The sequence below is a fragment of the Aquarana catesbeiana genome, linkage group LG05, assembly GCF_042186555.1.
Source record: "Aquarana catesbeiana isolate 2022-GZ linkage group LG05, ASM4218655v1, whole genome shotgun sequence".
Classification (NCBI taxonomy): Eukaryota; Metazoa; Chordata; class Amphibia; order Anura; family Ranidae; genus Aquarana; species Aquarana catesbeiana.
The window spans coordinates 575,980,940-575,999,446 of NC_133328.1; the positions used below are offsets into that span (position 1 = coordinate 575,980,940).

General features: G+C 43.3%; 1 protein-coding gene across 1 annotated transcript in view; it reads right to left on the minus strand.

Annotated features, from left to right (window-relative positions):
• Window positions 1-18,507, minus strand: part of STK3 (serine/threonine kinase 3) — a 385,808-nt gene that overhangs the window by 288,593 nt on the left and 78,708 nt on the right. Inside the window, exons 5-6 of the mRNA XM_073632031.1 lie at window positions 9,844-10,008; window positions 9,562-9,729 (exon numbers count right to left, since the gene is read on the minus strand). Of these exons, the coding sequence (XP_073488132.1) occupies window positions 9,562-9,729; window positions 9,844-10,008 (333 nt within the window). The remainder of the gene's footprint in view (window positions 1-9,561; window positions 9,730-9,843; window positions 10,009-18,507) is intronic.

The window sequence follows — 18,507 nt, forward strand, 5'->3', positions numbered from 1 at the left end:
AAAGTCATTTTTACTTTTACATCATCCTTTTTTGTAAGCTTATCTCCCCTACATCTATATTTGATGCAACGGGGTCCTAAACGATGTTATATGCAAATCTAACTTTCTAAAGTACATTAGACTTTTATGATTTTTTTTTTTTATGTTTTATACTGTTGGGAGAGGTTCACCAATAGGGGGGTACCACCAGGCCTCCTGTAGAGGGCCCGGGCACACAGGAGGATCGGTGCAGCGGGACAATTACAGAATGATGCACTTCGTCTGTGCCTCCTCCCTTTAGCAGCTCAAAGCCGGTTTCTCTCCCTTTCCCTCCCGCTGGCTTTCAGCTGCTGGAGGGAGAGACACAGTGCATTATTCTGTAATTGTCCACCCATCCCGCTGCACCGATTTCCGTCCGTGTGCTGCTCACATCTGATTCCCCTCTATGTGCCTGTGCGCCCCCCCACCCCTCCCTCAAAGATATGTAATTTGTCAGCCCCTTCTTTTTCTGAAATGGACACAGTCAGCGATCGGTATTGATTGTTACTGTGTCCATTCATAACACAGAAAATGGTAAAAAAAAAAAAATATAAAAAAATAAATAAATAAAAATTTAAAAAATATAAATGTTTTGAAATGTCAAGTAAGCTATATGGGGTCCTGTTTTTTCTAACAGCAGACCTGCCGTTTCATTACTGAGCACATATTGGGGTGATTTGCCCTCACCCTCTTTTTTTTTTTCTTCCAGTTACTCTTTAGTTATTAATTGTTAGTAATTTATCAATGTATTCCTATTTCTTTTAAAAATTTTATTATAAACGACTGAAAGAAAAAGTGTTCAGGTACATGTACTGTCCAAGTCTGAGGCCCAAAAACTTTACCCATCAACTAGCGCAGACTGCAGTTACCAGAATATCAGATAAAGAATCAGAAATTTCTATTCTAGCTCCTCAGTTTTACTGAGACTTTGACGTGGCACCCTAGAAGATCACTTTTACGGTAATTGTGACATCATGAGCACAGTCCTCTATCCGCAGCTTATCCGATTATCAGTACTAAAGTACTCTAATCTCTTGAATTTTGTCATTACCTCCTAAAACTCATTCTAGAAAAATTACCCCTTACCTTTTTGGTAACCAATGCAACTAAATGAAATTAAGAGCTTTGAATGATTCCAGATGTGCAGTGGATGATTACATTAAGCTTGAAAATATTACACTGAAAATCAAGCTCAGGCAATCAAATAATTAATCTGTAATCAATACAGGCCGTTCAGTGAGCAGATTTTCAGTTTCATACAATCGACCATCTGCTGATTATGAAGAGTGTTCCCCCTCCCCCCCCAAATAGCCTATTTTTGTTTGGTTTTGTTTTATTTTTATCCTTGGGTTATGATTTCCTGCTTGGACTGTTCTCCGCACAAGCCCATAGCCTTCTGAACTCTGAACATTACAATGGGGGAAAAAAAAAAACTGATGAAAAGAATAAAATGGTTCTTATTTGGATCACTGATAGCTCTACCAGCTGGTTTTACCTTAGTCAGGGAGAAAAGATTGGAAGCACCTTCAGGTGACTGCGACTGATGTGAGAGGTTTTATGTACTGTATGTGAAATACTGTGTAATACGCCAGCACTATATAAACAAAAAACAGTTAAATACAGGGAAGTTTAAAAAAAAGAAAAATAATAAAACTGTTGCATTTAGGATTCCTTTAAAAGGGCAGCCGTTACGAAAATATTGTGTTTTCATTCATATGATTAATACTTGTAATGAATGCATACAGAAATATACATTTTCATGTTTACTTCACATGCCTTTAAGAATTTTCTCCAGTTACATACAGATGTCCAGCGAAAAAAGAGATTTACGAAGACTGGAGCACTCAGAATCTGGTGCAGCTGTGCATGGTAGCCAATCAGCTTCTAATACAACCTGGAAGCTGATTGGTTTCTATGCAGAGCTGCACCAGATTTTGCATGCTCCAGTTTTAGTAAAGCTGCTTTCACACTGGGGCGGTGGGTCCGTCAGCGTTAAAGAGCTAGTTCTATCGGCGCTTTACCGTTGTTTTAGAGGCGCTTTTTGGCCCCTGCTAGCGGGGCGCTTTTAACCCCCGATGGCAGACGAAGGGTAAAACCGCACGTGTTGGGGCACTTCTGAATTGCTTTACAGGTGCTTCGGAAGCGCTGCCCATTCTTTCAAATGGGCAGAGGCATTGTAGGAGCACTGTACACACCACCCCAAAATTGCTGCTTAGAGGGCTTTTTTTTCCGTCCCACAAGCGCTACACCTGATGGGAACTGATATGCACCACCGATTGGCATCCCTGGTGGGTACGGATTGGCGCTCTACGTAGGCACTTGTGGGCACCGCGGATGGGTCTGCACTGATAACCAATGCGCCGATTATTAGCGCAGACCCCCCCCCCCCTGCTTATCGGCTTTCTTCTACTCGTGCTCCGGCAAGCGCGAATAAAGGAAAAGCCCATAACTGGCACTTCCTGGTTACGATGTGATCAGCTGTGATTGGACACAGCTGATCACATGGTAAAGAAACTACGTCAGTGATGGCGAACCTTGGCACCCCAGATGTTTTGTGACTACATTTCCCATGATGCTCAACTACACTGCAGAGCGCATGAGCATCATGGGAAATGTAGTTCAACATCTTGGGTGCCAAGGTTCGCCATCACTGGCCTACGTCATACTCTCTTTACCGATATCGGAGATGCGATGTGTCAGAGCGACACACCGCACTGCCGATAGCCGCACTGCCGATAGCCGCACTGTGTGCCCCCGGGGGGTATGCGTGAGCGGCTTATCCTGCTGGATGTCATGTGACGCCCAGTCAGGATAATGAAACCACTGCCCGGCTGTCCAAATGTATTTACAGAATCCATGCAAGTGCTTCCTATACTATTTGTGCAATTCCTGCTGGGAGTTCCAAAATCCCTGCCAGCACTTTTAATGGTACTTGCCAAGTCTTTGCCAGTACTTCCAATAGTATTCACAAAATCCCTGCAGGGACTTACACGGGTTCCCTAAAACATCGCTATGCATTCCAAAAGGATATCTAAGCTCCAGCCTTTGAAATGGCTGGTGCGGTGTCTTCAAACCAGCTACCCATGAGCAAGAGTTAGAAATACTAAAGCTGACCCCGATTGTTCTCTTGCCCTACGCCTTCTTTTTTTTACGTTGCAACAAAAGTTTTATTGGCAAGATCATACATAACATGTATAAAGTAATTATACACATAGTTTCCATCATACATGAGGTATTGCATGCAATAAGGTTACATTACATGTAAATGGAAAGTCGTATATTCGGTAGGTACATATAATTTAGTTTAGATACGATTGTTATCAGCACATTTTCCATAAACATAAATATAATATAGTGAATTGGACATCGGTTATGTGCAAGTTGTGGATTCTTGTAGCCATCGATCCCATATTCTACTGTATTTGGTTGGGCACCCTCTATTAATATAGAGGAATTTTTTGTATGGAAGGGTCGTGTTTATGTCCCTTTTCCAGTCTACTATATTAGGGGGTTCAGGTCTCATCCATTTTCTAGCAATGATTTTTCTGGCTAAGAATAAGGTTTCTTGTAGGAATATTAGAGTGAATTTATCTAGTACGTTTGGGAATATCCCTAAAAGGCATTGCTTTGGGTCAAGAGTTAGGGAAGACCCCATGACATCATGCAGGAAGGTGACTATTTGTTTCCAAAAGTCTTGTAGTTTGTGACAGGACTATGTAAGATGAAAGAATGTACCCGGTTCAGTACCGCACATTGGGCATGTGGTGGGCTGATTCCGTCTGTATTTGGCGACCCTGATAGGGGTGAGGTATGCTCGGTGGAGTATGTAAATTTGGGACAACCTATCTGAAAGCTTGGGCGATACCAACTTACAGGAATGCTTCCTGCCACTCCTCATCCTCTAACGTCCCGACCTCTCTCTCCCATTTTGGTTTTAAAGCATAAGCTAGTTTTGCGGATACAGGTGTGGAGAGCACATTGTAGAAACAAGATATAAGCTTTTTGGATCTGTGTTTTTGATTATTGCTATAATAGGATTGGGAGTGGGTTGTGGAAGATTTTGTGGAAACTGTGTCTGCGTCGCATGGCGGACCTGGAGGAAACGAAAAAACATTTGATTCGGAATCATAAATTCCTCTTTAAGTGTATTAAATGTCTTGAGAGGTCCATCAGCGATCAAATGATGTAAATAGTATATGCCCCTAGTAGCCGTCCTATGCCTTCTTTATTACCAGCCAGAACTATCCGACTACCCTTTCCTTGCTGCATGCCAAGACCCCGCCATAACTTGACTACTCTCTTGTCACCAGCATAGCTTACTGCCCAAAACCAAAGGTTCCAAAAGTTACGTCCACCCACACTATAGGTCCCACCACTGTGCCAGAAACAAATGAATGAGTGAATAAAAACACTAAAATAAAGTGATAAAGCTGCCACTTGAACAACAAATGAGCATAAATCTACCGTATAAACTAATATAGTGATATAGTAAATAGCGCCTGTAAAGAGCCTCACCAGTGTGAAAGCCCTCGGTGCGCTTGCAGGACAGTCAAAAGTGTCCTGCAAGCCGCATCTTTGCAGCGCTGTAGGAGCGGTGTATTCACCGCTCCTAAAGTGCCCCTACCCATTGAAAACAAGGGGCAGCGCTGCCGAACTGCCGGCAGAGCGGTTTTAACCCTTTTCTGGCCGCTAGCGGTAAAGCGGCCCGCCTGGCCGCCCCAGTGTGAAAGTAGCTGAAGGGTTCAGAGGATAATAAGCTGGTTTAAAATAAGTTCATCCACCACACCGTGTGCAATAGTGACTCAGCTCCCCTCTAGGTGTCCACTCACCAGATGAAGTCGCCTTGCACTCTCATGCTAGGCAAATAAGCATCAACCCACACAGGGTTAACAAATCCATCAATCTCCAATCAATAATGTTGATCCCATGGAAACTCTACATATAAAAAAAATAAAGTGCTCCAATAGTGCAGTAACGTTTGGTCAAAATTTATTATGGTTAAAAAAACTTCAAATATTGCACTCAACTTAAGTCAAATAAATTACGCATGTACTGAATCCACTACAGCAGCCATATTCCAGCGCGTTTCATCATCACGACTTCATGCTGGGATTGGAGGAAGACGTGATGATGAAACGCAACAGCCTGGGCTGTACGGCAACCAGGAGTGAAAACAGACGCAATACCGGAACGGTTACACTCCGGTAGTGACGATTTCAACGTGGGCGAGACACCGATATACACAAGTTGGGTCTGCTGTGACCATGATATGCCGGTCTCATGCTGCTGCAGTGGATTCATTAAATGCCTAATTTATCTGACTTAAGTTGAGTGCAATATTTGAAGTTTTTTAGCCGTGATAAATTCTGAACAAATTTTACTACACTATTGGAGCACTTTATTTTTTATATGTAAACTTTCCATGGGATCAACATTATCGATTAGAGATCAAAGGATTTGTTAATTCTGTGTGGGTTGATGCTTATTTGCCTAGCATGAGAGTGCAAGGCAACTTCATCTGGTGAGTGGACACCTAGAGCGGAGTAGAGTCACAATTGCACGCGGTGTGGTGGATGAACTTATTTTAAACCAGCTTATTATCCTCTGTGAACCCTTATTGATGCCCAAATATCATATCTGAAGTACTGATTTAATCTGTGGACTTTGCAGATCGTTAATCCTATTTCACTGATTATCACTTGTCACTGGGCGATTTATGGTTTAGTGTTCATTTACTATATATATTTTTGTGTTATTTTTGTTAACACACAGTGCCACTATTTACTATATCACTATATTAGTTTATACGGTAGATTTATGTTAGTTTACTGCCTACTTATTACTGACTGACTTCGCTCCGCTTTCCGCCTGACAAAGGCCCCACTTGATCCTGACTGCTCTGGTTTCATGTCTACACAACGCAGCCCTCCTGTACCTGCTGCTACCCCTTGATGGGGCAATACCAGGGGCCGTGACCTGGTGCCAGTTGCAGTGAAGAGTTCTAGGAACTACCAGGATTTCTGGTCTGTCTTTACCATCAGGAGCTCTGGTGGAGACTAACAAACTTAGATCCTGCGCCCCAGCAGAGCCTCCTGCCAAAGGATATTATACCAGTTTTGGATTGAGCAAGGAATAATTAGAAACTAGGTCAGGCCACCAAAGAGATTTTCTTTTCCTTCTTGTACCAGGGACGCAACTTGAAATGATGTCCTCCCATTACTCTTCACTGACGCACGCTTTTGAGGTAAAAGGAAATTCCAGGCAAAAAGGACTAAAGTGGTGGTAAACCTAAGAAATTAAATATGAAAAAAACATATCCTTCTATACTGTGTACTTGTCTCAATTAAGAGCACTAAGGCTGCATTCACACCTGAGCGTATCGTTTTTTAGCGTTTCTTCCGGCGTTTTGTCGCGCGTTCCTTTGGGCATATTTGCGCGTTTCCATGCAGCGTTGTCCGGCGTTTTTGAGCTTTGGCATTTTTTTTATTAGCCAATAGGAAAAATGATTATCTGTTTCATCATTTGTTGCTATGTTGTTAGATTTTGTCATCTGCTTCCTGCTCCAAAAATGCCCAAATCTGCCCGATTCGCACGACAAAAAAGGGTCCAGAACTTTTTTGAGCTTCAGGTGTAGGGCTTCAAGCGACATTGAGTGGAGATGTGAACCATCTGCATAGAGAATAATGGATTTTTTTTCCCCTCAAGCGTTTTGTAGCTTCAGGCTTCAAGCTACAAAACGCTCAGGTGTGAATGGGCTCTAAGTGTCATTTCTGTCTGAAGTCAGAATGTATCACTTCTGACAAGTTTTCCTGGCACCAAGAAAAAAAAAAAAAAAAAAAGGTGAGAGAGGAAAGGGAGCTCTAGCTGATTGACAGCCTCAGCTCTGTTCCTGTGTTTTCCTTCCCACCAATCAGCTCCCAGAACTCTCCTCACTGAGCCCTACAGAGTGTAACTTCAGCTCTCTGCCCCCTTTATTTCTAAACGCTCAGACAAGCTTTAAAAGGTTCTGGACTTTGAAATGGTGTAGAGAAGACTGCAGATAAACAGGTACAACGTACACAGGAGTATTTGTTTCATCGCTGTGTATCACTGGAGGCCAGTCACTTCATTGGGTATATGTAAGGGTTTACAACCACTTAAAAGTGGTTGTACCCAAACTCAGGATTAGCCATCTCTGCTCCAACAGGCCGAGGCCTGTGAGCTCCATCGCAGGCATCTTTTCCCTGGTTTCTTCCGGGTTCTGGTCTTCAGCCATCTTGACTGGCGAGTGGGAGTTATTCATCCCAGCACACTGGCACCATGCCAGAAGTGTAAACCGAGCTGGGCATGTGCAACTCCGTGTACATTCTGCATAAGGTTGCAAACAAGCAGATAAGTTTATTTTATTGCAGAACAGACACTGTGCGCCTCTGCAATAAAGAGCCTGCTTGTTCATAATAACAGTTCTTTGGTTCCACTTTTAAGTTCTAATAATTTTTGTAATTTGAATTACGTTGGTGAATCCAATAAAGAGATATTCTTAACAAAATTGCAAGTTTAACCCCACTGTTGGAGCCAAAAAAGAAAGAATGCCCCCCTCAGTGGGACTTTAATAGACCACCAACTCTTATGATAAAAAAATGTATTTTATTATAATGGTATACTGTAAAAAGATGTGAAAACTATGTCTATAACATACAAAAATTGCATTCCATACAGAATCAGAACAAGAGGTATACAAATGATAATATTAGATGTACTCTCCTAGGGGTGGTGTACCCCTATGCCCCATCGTAAGGGATGGGACCACCACACTCTACATTTGAAATGATGGAAGCCTCTTTCTTTCTCACTGTTGGAGCCACTGCAAAGCCATAAGATGTTGACATTTTCCCCTAAATGTATTTTCCATACTGAAGAGAAGGGGTGGCCAACTGCTGGCCCACGAGCCACATGTGGCCCACGGCGCCCTCTGGGATGGCGGGTCAGCAAGCCCAGAACGTGGGTTTCCGACCCACCATCCCAGAGCATCAGTGTGAAAAATGGAGAGGAAGCATATGGCTGCAGTAGAGAGCAGAGCTGAAGCTTCAGTCACAGGCAGAGTGGAGTGATACCAAATGCACGCCGCCGGGGGGACAGCAGCAGCCGCCAGCTATGCCTGCCTGGGGGGACAGCAGCAGCCGCCAGCTATGCCTGCCTGGGGGGACAGCAGCAGCCGCCAGCTATGCCCACCTACAAAAAAAAATAAAACCGACAATATTTTATTACATAAGAGAACCCATTGGTCTCTTCTGTCATAAACTCCTCCCCCTGTCGGTCAGCATTTACACCAATCAGCCATAAAATGACCGCCCACCTAATATGGAGTAGGTCCCCCATTTGCCACCAAAACAGCCCTGACCTGTCAAGGCAGGGACTCCACCAGACCTCTGAAGATATGCTGTGGTATCTGGCACCAAGTTGTCAGTAGCAGATTCTTTAGGTCCTGTAAGTTTCAAAGTGGGGCCTTCATAGATCGGACTTGTATTTCCAGCAAATTCCACAGATGTTCGATTAGCTTGAGATCTGGAGAATTTGGAAGCCAAATCAACACCTCAATAACACCTTCTTGCATTGCTCTGTGGTCCAGTTCTGATGCTCATGTACCCATTGTAGACACTTTTGGCTGTGGACATGGGTCAGCATGAACACCCTGACTGGTCTGTGGCTACACAGTCCCATACACAACAAACTGATGACGCAGTTTGTGTTCTGACACATATCAGAACCAGTATTAACTTTTTCAACAATTTGAGCTTAAATGGCTCTACTATTGGATCAGACTACATGACCAGACTTCGCCTCCTATGTGCATCAATGAGCCTTGGCTCATATAAGGGTTAAAAAAAAAAAAAAAAAAGACACTTCTCCCTTTAGAACCACTTTAAAGTGGTTGTAAACCCTTACGTATACCCAGGGAAGTGACAGGCCTCAGGTGACACACAGAGATGAAACCAATTCTCCTGCATAAGTTGTACTTGTTTATTTGCAGTCTTGACTTCTCTAAATCCACTGAAACCTCATAATTTATAACACTTGTCTGAGCTGTCAGAAATAAAGGGGGCAGAGAGCAGAAATTACACTCTGCAGAGCTCAGTAAGGAGAGCTCTGGGAGCTGATTGGAGGGAAGGGACACACACACCCTTTACACAGCACACAGGAACAGAGCTGAGGCTTTCAATCTCAGGCTGTGCGCTGAAACTGCATCCCCTGTCAATTTTTTTTTCTCTTGGTGTCAGGAAAACTCATCTGAAGTGATTCATGCTTATAGCAGAGGAAAGAAGCAATAGACAGAAATTACATTTGGTGCTTTTAATTGAGACAAGTACAGACTATAGAAGGGTATGCTGTTAATATTTCATGTCTGAGGTTTACTACCACTTTCAGGCAAATGCATTCAGATGATCATTTAAGAAAAAAGAAATTTACAACTTGGGACGAAAATCATGGCTCAATTAACTGAACAAATTCTGACATATGAGATTCACAGAAAGTAAAATCAAGAAACATTGAAACTGGCCTTACCCTCATTGGATGTATGTCTGCATACGGAGGCTTCCCTTCAGCCATTTCTATAGATGTAATTCCCAGTGACCAGATATCTGCCACACAGTTATACCCAATCTCTTGAATCACTTCAGGAGCCATCCAAAATGGAGTTCCTATTACTGTATTGCGTTTTGCCATTGTGTCCTGAAAGAAAAAAAAAAAAATAAATAATAATAATAATAATGAGACCAATACAAAGTAAAGAGCAATGCTAATCGACACAGTGGCCATCAACAGCAATGCAATATCAGCACTTACCGTTAGCTGGCCAGCCACTCCGAAATCTGCCAGCTTGGCGTGACCTTCTGTGTTCAGCAGGATATTCCCTGCCTTGATATCTCGGTGGATCTTCCTCATGAAATGTAAGTATTCAAGGCCCTTCAGCGTAGATTTAAGTATGGTAGCAATTTCATCTTCCGTTAACTGGAGAAACAAGACAGAAAGATGAAAGACGATGCATCTAACGTGCACTCTAGCTCTGCTTCAAACCCTACATTCCACTGTTAAACCACAGACATTAAAGTGAATCTACTTACGCTATGCGTTACATTAAAGTGGTAGTAAACATACATTTTTACCTAGAGGCAAGCCTCTAATAAAGCCTGTAAGTAAAAGGAATATCTCCTAAACGTGCATCATTTGGGAGATATTCTAGTGAGCAGCAGCCGATGCACGTGCATGCGCTCTGAAGGAATGACAACCCCGTGCCGTTCCCTTCAGAGCTGTGTGCCACAGGAGTGAGGTCATCACGACTCGGCCATTCAAGCTGCCGCAGTCCATGACCCCAGAAGGAAGACCAGGTGAAGATGGAAGCCTCTGCAGCAAAGAGCGCCGCTGGAGGGTTTGTTTTAAGGTAAGTCTTTCATAATGTGATAGTATATGGTGAATACTAGCAAATTATTATTATTGTTATATTGTTAAGAGTTTACTATCGCTTTAAGGCATTCTGAATATGCTGACAGAAGAACCATTTTGTTCAACAAAAAAAAAAAAACAATAAATAATTGGTTTGCAGTGCATTATAGTGCAGGTGCATTTTGCTGTACTACCTTTGCATGTTGGGGCACATTGAATACACATTTTATAGTGTATGTGTGAATGGGCCCTTGGTAATAAGGAGGGCTGAGTGGACTTAAAGTGGTTTCAAAGGAAGGTGTTTTTTTTTACTTTAAAGCATTCTCTGCATGAAGGTAAAAAAAAAAACTTCTGTGTCCAGTCCCCCCCCCCCCCCCCCCCAGCCCCCTGAGCCCCATCTCAATCTAGCGCTGTGCTCCTTTCTCTCTCTTCACTGAACATGGAGGCAGCAGTGGGAGCCATTTGCTCCTGCTGCTGTCAATTACAGCCAGCAAGCAGAGAACGAGGGGCAGGGCCAAGCCGCGCTGTGTGTGTCAATGGACAGCTTAGGATAGAGCCCACATAAGTGACTCCATAGCTTGCTATTCGCTATAGGGGCACTTGGCAGGGGTGAGGAGCCAGAAGCACTGGTGAGAGACCCCAGAGGAGGATCGGGGCTGCTCTTTGCAAAACCTTCGAACAGAGCTGGTAAGTATAACGTGTTTGTTATTTTAAAAAATATAGCTTTACAATTAATTTTAAAGTGGTTATAAAGTTTTTTTAACCTAATGCATTCTATACATTAAGGTAAAACAAAAACTTCTGTGCTGCAGGAGCCCCCCAGCCACCTCACCACCCCCTTATTCTTACCTGAGCGCAATGCAATTCAGCGCGACATGCACAAGAGCTCTTGCCACTTTCTCTCCTCATTGCCTCCCGCTGCTGTCAATCAAATTCCACAGCGAGTAGCTTTCCCTTGGGGCACTCGCCGCAGAGGAGGGGCCAGGAGTGCTGGTAGGGGACCCCAGGAAAAGGAGGATCAGGGCATCAAATAACAAACATGTTTTACTTACCTGCTCTGTGCAATGGTTTTGCACAGAGAAGGCAAGTAAAACATGTTTGTTATTTAGAAAAAACTACAGTTTATAATCACTCAGTATCTAAAGGCAAAACTTTTTTCATTTTGGATAGAGTAAGTGAGAGTTATAACCAGTCAGGAATAAAAAAAAAAAAAACTAAAACTGTGTACCAAAAAAAGCGTTATATCACCTTAGAAATAAATGTACATTTTTAGTTCATAAATACCGTAAGTCACAAACACATGCTAAATTTGTTCGGAGAATCCAAGCTTAATAAGACCTCTGTAGAGAAAACAGTTAAAGTGGAAGAAAATACTAACAATTCTTCAAAACATTGCCTCCCCCCTCCTCCTACCTATCCTGCATACCCTATATAAAGAAAGATCCGAGTACCTACCTATTTTTAATCTACCCCAGGCACACGATCCAGCAGCTCTGGCTCCCCTGTGTCAGTGAGCGGCTGCTGCAGGGGAGACGAGAGAACACAGACAACGGCTGGGCCATGAAAAACTATGGGTGAAGTCATTGCTCCCGGAATTAACAGCCATTGTCGAGTGCTACCTTAAACAGGGGAGCCAGAGCTGTTGAATCTTGTTACCAGACCCAAATGGATTGAAATAGGTAAGTACACAGATTCTTTTTTTATGCAGGATAGGTAGGAGGAACGGGAAGGGAATGATTTTAAAATTAGTTATAGTTAACATTTTGCTTTTGTTTTTTGGTTTATGTAATTATCCAGTGAGCCCCGGTTCACACAGAGGTGACTTGTCAGGCGACTTAGCCGCCTGACAAGTCACGTCCCGTTCTGTACTACGGAACCGTTCTAATAGGAGCAAAGCAAGTCGCTCCAACTTAGAAAAAGGTTCCTGTAGTATTTTTGGGGCGACTTCAGGTGACTTGCATTGACTTCTATACAGAAGTTGTTTTGCAAGTTGCCGCTGAAGTCGTGTGCAGGTCGCCTCGGTGAGTCAGCCTGCAAGTCGTGTTGCCCCTGTGTGAACCGGCAGTAAGATAGCAATATATGAATAAGTAGTCACATCTAGCAGACACATTTTTTTTCCCCCACAGACCACTATTTTGCACCAAATATAGAACCCAATTGCCACTTATACATATAGTTCAGGTTCTGAACAATTTCTTTTGGAAATAATTTGCCGTAGGTGTGCTTTGTTCCATCTTCCTTAAAGTGGCGTTCCACCCAAAAGTGGAAGCTCCGCTTATCTGCCCCCCCCCCCCCCCCCGAGTGCCACATTTGTCACCTTTCGGGATGGGGGGGGGGCGCATACTTGTTTTTGAGCAGATGGAAAAATAGGCTGGGATCCCTGGACTGGTAAGAGTCCTAATATTAAAAGTCAGCAGCTACAAATACAATTTTTTCTGAAGGAGGCTCTTTAAGCACTTCATATATGTCTATTGCATTGCAAGCCAGCAACATTGGGCCCTCCCATGTGGACAGTTTAAACAACCTAGCAGAGGTCTTGGATATGGTTTTTAAATTCTCTGGTTCAAAATTCTGTCTCCCACCAATTAGAGGTAATTATGCATTGTAGGTTCAGAGGGTTACATCAAAGTCTTTTGAAGTTTTTTGAGATTATGCATGAGTTACAATACCTTAAATTATATGTTCCTAATTTTAGATAATACAGTCCCCCTGAAGACGACTATGACTTGTTTGGTCGAAACACGTTGGAACATCTTTTGGGGCAGGATCAATTTTGAAAAGCTCTGTTGGTACCTATGTAAAACCTGCCCGTATGAATGTTATCATGGCTGTTGGGCCACAATGGGTGTATATGTAATCAGAGCTCATATTTTAAATCCTTGTTGATTTTAATATTTGAAGAATTAAATTATGTTTTTTTTACATTCCTTTTTTTTTGGTTGCAAAAAAAACCCCAGGGGAACAATTTTTTCTTGGGGTATTGATATTTGGGGCATGCTGCACCTTTCTATCTCTATGTGTGTCCCTATTCTTCAGTTAGCGTAAGCGGTTACTACCACTTTAGTGCCCATTTCTCCGTAATAGAATAATGTATGTTTAGTACCAAGGTGCAATTATTAAGTAGCTGTGGTCCTTAGTAGACATAATGCGGAACTCTGTTAGATTAATTCTAATCTATTCAGCTCACTGTTTCATTTGTATTTGTCAAGTCTGATTTATAGGATCGCAAATCACTAATTCTACTCCAGAGGGTGCAGCAAGCAACTGAGAATAAACAAGCTTGACTGTGCTCTGAAAACACAGAAAGGTTAATGCATCTCTTCCTATTTCACAGTTCCCACTTCAAAGTCCCATTCAGGGTTGGCCAGCCCTTTAAGAATGCAATCTCCTGCTCTGTGGTGACTGCAGATGTTTTCTCCCCGAGCAGCTGGAAAATGTACAATCTTCCTTATCTACTGTGATCAGCAAACAGGGACGTTTCTGAGGTTTAACATGATTGCAAATCCGGCCATAATAAAATAAAGACTGCTTCACCTACAGATTAAAGGAGACAGAAGCACACAGGCAAACAAAATTAAACAGTTCAGATCGGTGTGGCTGGTAGCGCTGCAGGCTGTATGGTCAGAAAGGGGCATTGTGTGCTTTTGGAACATGTTCGGGAAGTAGAGGTGGTTGGTTCAATGCACAGAAGATTGAAGGGGACGGAGAAACCAAAAAAAATGTATTTAGCCTGAATCCATTAACATTCCTTTCTTAGATTGCATTTACTTTCTCTTGTTTATGCTCACCACACATAATTCGTAATTTTCCAGTAGTTTCTATTTTTGAGCAATTTAGATGTAAAACAATCATGGATCTTATTAGAGAAGTTTCCATGGTAAACTTTCTCAGAGCTCTCCTGTTTCTCCAGATAATGGCTACAAATAAGATAGGACCAGCAATTGGACCACACTTATATTTAAAGAGCACATTGCACAACCAGTCAATGACCTACCATAACCCAAAGTGTCTATTATTATGTTCTTTGACTACAGAGAACCACCTAAAATTATTTTCCCTCAGCGAGTTACATTTTAAAATATCCACAAGTGTTTCTTATTTATTTTAATTATTTATCTGGACAGTTTTTCGATAATCCAGTTCTTTATAGAGAAAATAACTAGCCCAATATCCCTACCACAACTATGTACACACAAACACACCTGTACACAGTTGGGGAGATTTACTAAAACTGGAGCTCTCAGAATTTGGTGCAATTGTGCATTCTAGCAAATCAGCTTGTTCAATTAAGCTTCGACAATAAAAACTGAAAGCTGATTGGTTACTATGCAGAGCTACACTAGATCTTGCACTCTCCAGCTTTAGCAAGGGCGGTTTAGATAGAAATTAATCAAGGGAGCTCCGTAAAGTCCCAAGGACAATTTTCTGGAAGTAATTACTTTAAGAAATACCAGAGCCAAAATTCAGGCAAGCACTTGCACCAGTACCAGTAACATTACCTACATGTGTGGCAAATTCAGGTAGTTGTTACTAATGCCACTTTAAAGCGAAGTTCCACCCAAAAGTGGAAGCTCTGCTGATCTACTTCTTCCGTACCTCTGGTGCCACATTTGACACCTTTCAAGGCGGTGGGGGGGGGGCCCTTAGAAATTCGGCCCCCCTCCTCCTTCTTCCGCCGCCAGGCCAGTTAGAAGCCCAACATGCTTTGCATGCGCACCAGGGAACCGACTGTGAAGACAAAATTCTCCACTGCTAGTTTCCCTTACCACCAATGGCGGCTGCAGCACCGGGGGTGCCGATCCAAAAATTGGCTGGGGTGCCAACATCGTGGGCTCCCTGGACAGCTAAGTGTCCATATATTAAAAGTCAACAGCTACGGTATTTGTAGCTGCTGACTTTTAATCCCCCCCGAGGCAGAACTCCTCTTTAAAAACCTATTGCTGTGGCAGTAACAGATTCTTAAACTCCCACCAGTTCTCCAATTAGGACATTGGCGGTAATTAAGAAGAGGTCTGACCTGGTATACAGAGGTACACCAGTACTCAGAGTGTGGCATTTCTGTATAAGACCTATAGCCAGTGATCGAGCCCTGCTGAGTGGATTACTAATAGATAACACCTGAAAATTGAATTTTCGGCATTCTGCCAAAAGAAAAAAGTGCTGATATTAGCGCAGTAGCGGTGGCCGCCCGCCGGGTGCCGCCCATTGCGAGTGTCTTCCTGGCTGCTCAAGGTCCTGTCCTCCCCTACCCCCTCCTGTCCTCGCAGAGTGACAATCTCCCCATGTCACAAAGCTCAATTGTCTGGTCGGCAGTAGAATCAATGTCCCGCCTCCTGTGATAGACGGTACACTGATCCAATGCTGGGATATTCAATCAGTGTGATCACAGGAGGCATGATATTGTTACTGCGGCCTGGGCAATTCAAATCCAGCTCCGTGACACAGCGGGAGATCGCTGCTCTGATCCGGGCAAAGGCACGGGTGAGGCCGCATCTTATGGGCACAGGCAAGATACTGGTGAGGCTGAATCCACAAGCAGAGTGCATCCACAAGCACTCCTGTCCTCCCCTCCCTCCTCTTCTCCTTGCAGAGATGTGATCTCCCTGTGTCAGGGAGCTGAATTGTCCAGGTGGCCGTAGTAACAATGTTCCGCCTCCTGTGATAGACAGCACACTGATTCAATACCGGGACATTGAATCAGTGTGAGGTGATCACAGGAGGCGGGACATTGTTACTGAAGCTGGGAAATTCAAATCCAGCTCAGTGACAAAGCGGGAGATCACCACTCTGATCTGGACACTGGCAAGGCTGCATCACACAGGCACTGGCAAGGCTGCATCAATCTCCTGTATCATGTCTGCTAGAGGTACACTAAAGAGAAATTTTGCTAATACTATTAGCAGTGTGTTTAAGTAAGAGATTGCAGACATGATACAAGAGATGGTTAGAGACTGCATTTTTCTTGAGCTTTTCTTGCACTAAAGGTGCCAATAACGGTCAACAATAAATTCATATTAAATATCAATTTAAATTAAAAAGTCACATATAATACAATTATATATAAAAATATAAGTATTTTTTAAAAACTGTAATTTTCAGTTTAGGTTAAGTGCATCCTGCATTTTCGGTGCCAAAATTTCCATTCTGTACACCCCTAGTGCTCTCTAGGCCTCTTGTGATATGCACATCACATACCAAGGAGGCCTTTAGTTAATCATTCAGAAGGAGAGGAGGGGAGGGGAGGGGAGGAAAGAGGAGGGGAGGGGAGGAAAGAGGAGAGGAGAGAGGGGAGAGGAGAGAGGGGAGAGGGGGGAGAGGGGAGAGGAGAGAGGGGAGAGGAGAGGGGAGGCAGGCCTAGAGGAACATCATTGTGAGGACCTGTTGGCTGAACCTGGAAAAGCTGGCAGGCCTCTCGATGACATCACAAGTAAAACGGTGGTGCAGGGCTAAGTGTATGTTGACAGAAGGATGTCAGCGGGACAACACTGGATCCGGGGGCTGAGTGAGTATTGGAATTGTGCCTGGAACACCACCAGGTAAGCAGGGGCAGAGAAGAAGAAAATGTACTCTGAAGGTCCTTTTAAAGAAAAAGTGTTACATTTGCAGGAGTCATGTTCATGCACTAAGCTCATGTTCATGCCCTTGCCACAGCTGAATTGTGACTGCACTCTCCCATGCCGTTCCATGATCAGTCAGCTCTTGCTTTCCCCTTTTTGTTTTGTTTTTTATTTCTGGATTCAGCTGCCAGCGGGGCCTCACAATGACGTGCCGATATGCCCCCCCCCTACTTCTGAATGAATAAAGGCCTCCTGAGATGTGATATGCATAACCCAGGAGGCCTAGAGAGCACTATGCATGTCTTTCATCTCTAGGTGAAAAAACTTGCTTTGAGAGGCAGGGCCATGCTGTTTTTTTCCCAAAAAGTAGTAAAATAAAGAAAACCAAACACTGCCTGATTCTTGTAGATGAGAGGATGAGGGGAGGAGAGGGGGGAAGTTGATATAGAGGGTGACGGTTAGCTTTAAGAAGATCTACGCCAAAACCTGCTTTTTTATACTTCGTAGAGTGAGCGATTGTTAAAACTCCTATCATTGTAACAAGCATTCCCATTAAAAGATTTATTTTCCTTTTCTAGCAACAACGCAAAATTTTGGAATGTCCCTTACTTTCCAGTTCCTATGACAAAGGGTCAACAGGCCAGAGACTCTCTCAAACCGCATTACCCATTTTTCATCCTTCTGCTGCTAGCATTATTAAATACATAGGAAGGTATATTGTATTTACTTGTTTTAATTTTTTCAGTTACTTCCTGATCTCTAGTTCAGGCCAAAAAAGTCATCATTCTTCCCTGGAGTTATCATGGACTATTTTTTTTTTTTCATCTGAAGGAGGGGAGGAGCTTTCTCAAGTAAAAACACTCTCCTGCCTGCAGGCCTGAGCTAAGGGGAAGAGATATTCTAAAAAGGAACCCTTCACACTGGAGTGCTTTTGCCGAGTATTTCTAGGGCAACAAAAGCGCATAAAAATAATTCCCCACTAAATCCCACAACTGTTCACATTGCAGGTGCACTGTGAAAAGTCCTGCATGCTGCATCTTTTGTGCAGTTTTTCAAGCCACTGAGAGCATGGTGAGAGGATGTGCACAGCGCTGAATATCCAGCTAAGGTATTGGGGGGGGGGCTACTATTAAAAAGGTTTTTTACACTAATGCAGAGAATGCATTAAAGAGCTCCAGGCTCCTTCAGAAAAAAAAATGTAATTAACATAATGGCATTTACCTGCCCAGGGATCCTCACCCAAGCCAATTCTTCAATCAGCTTCGGGTGCAGGCATCTTCACTAAGGGAAACCGAGAGTGAAGCCTTCAGACTTCACTAGTGGTTTCCTATTGTGCATGCGTGAGTCGCACTGTGCTATCTGAACTGTCACGCCATCTTCTGGGACCTGTGTATGTGTCCCAGAGGACAGTGGAGGAAGCAGGAAAGGAGGAGGTGCTGAACATACTCCTAGAAAGCTGCCACAATCTTCACAACCATGAGGACACAAATCACATTCAAAATCTACCATA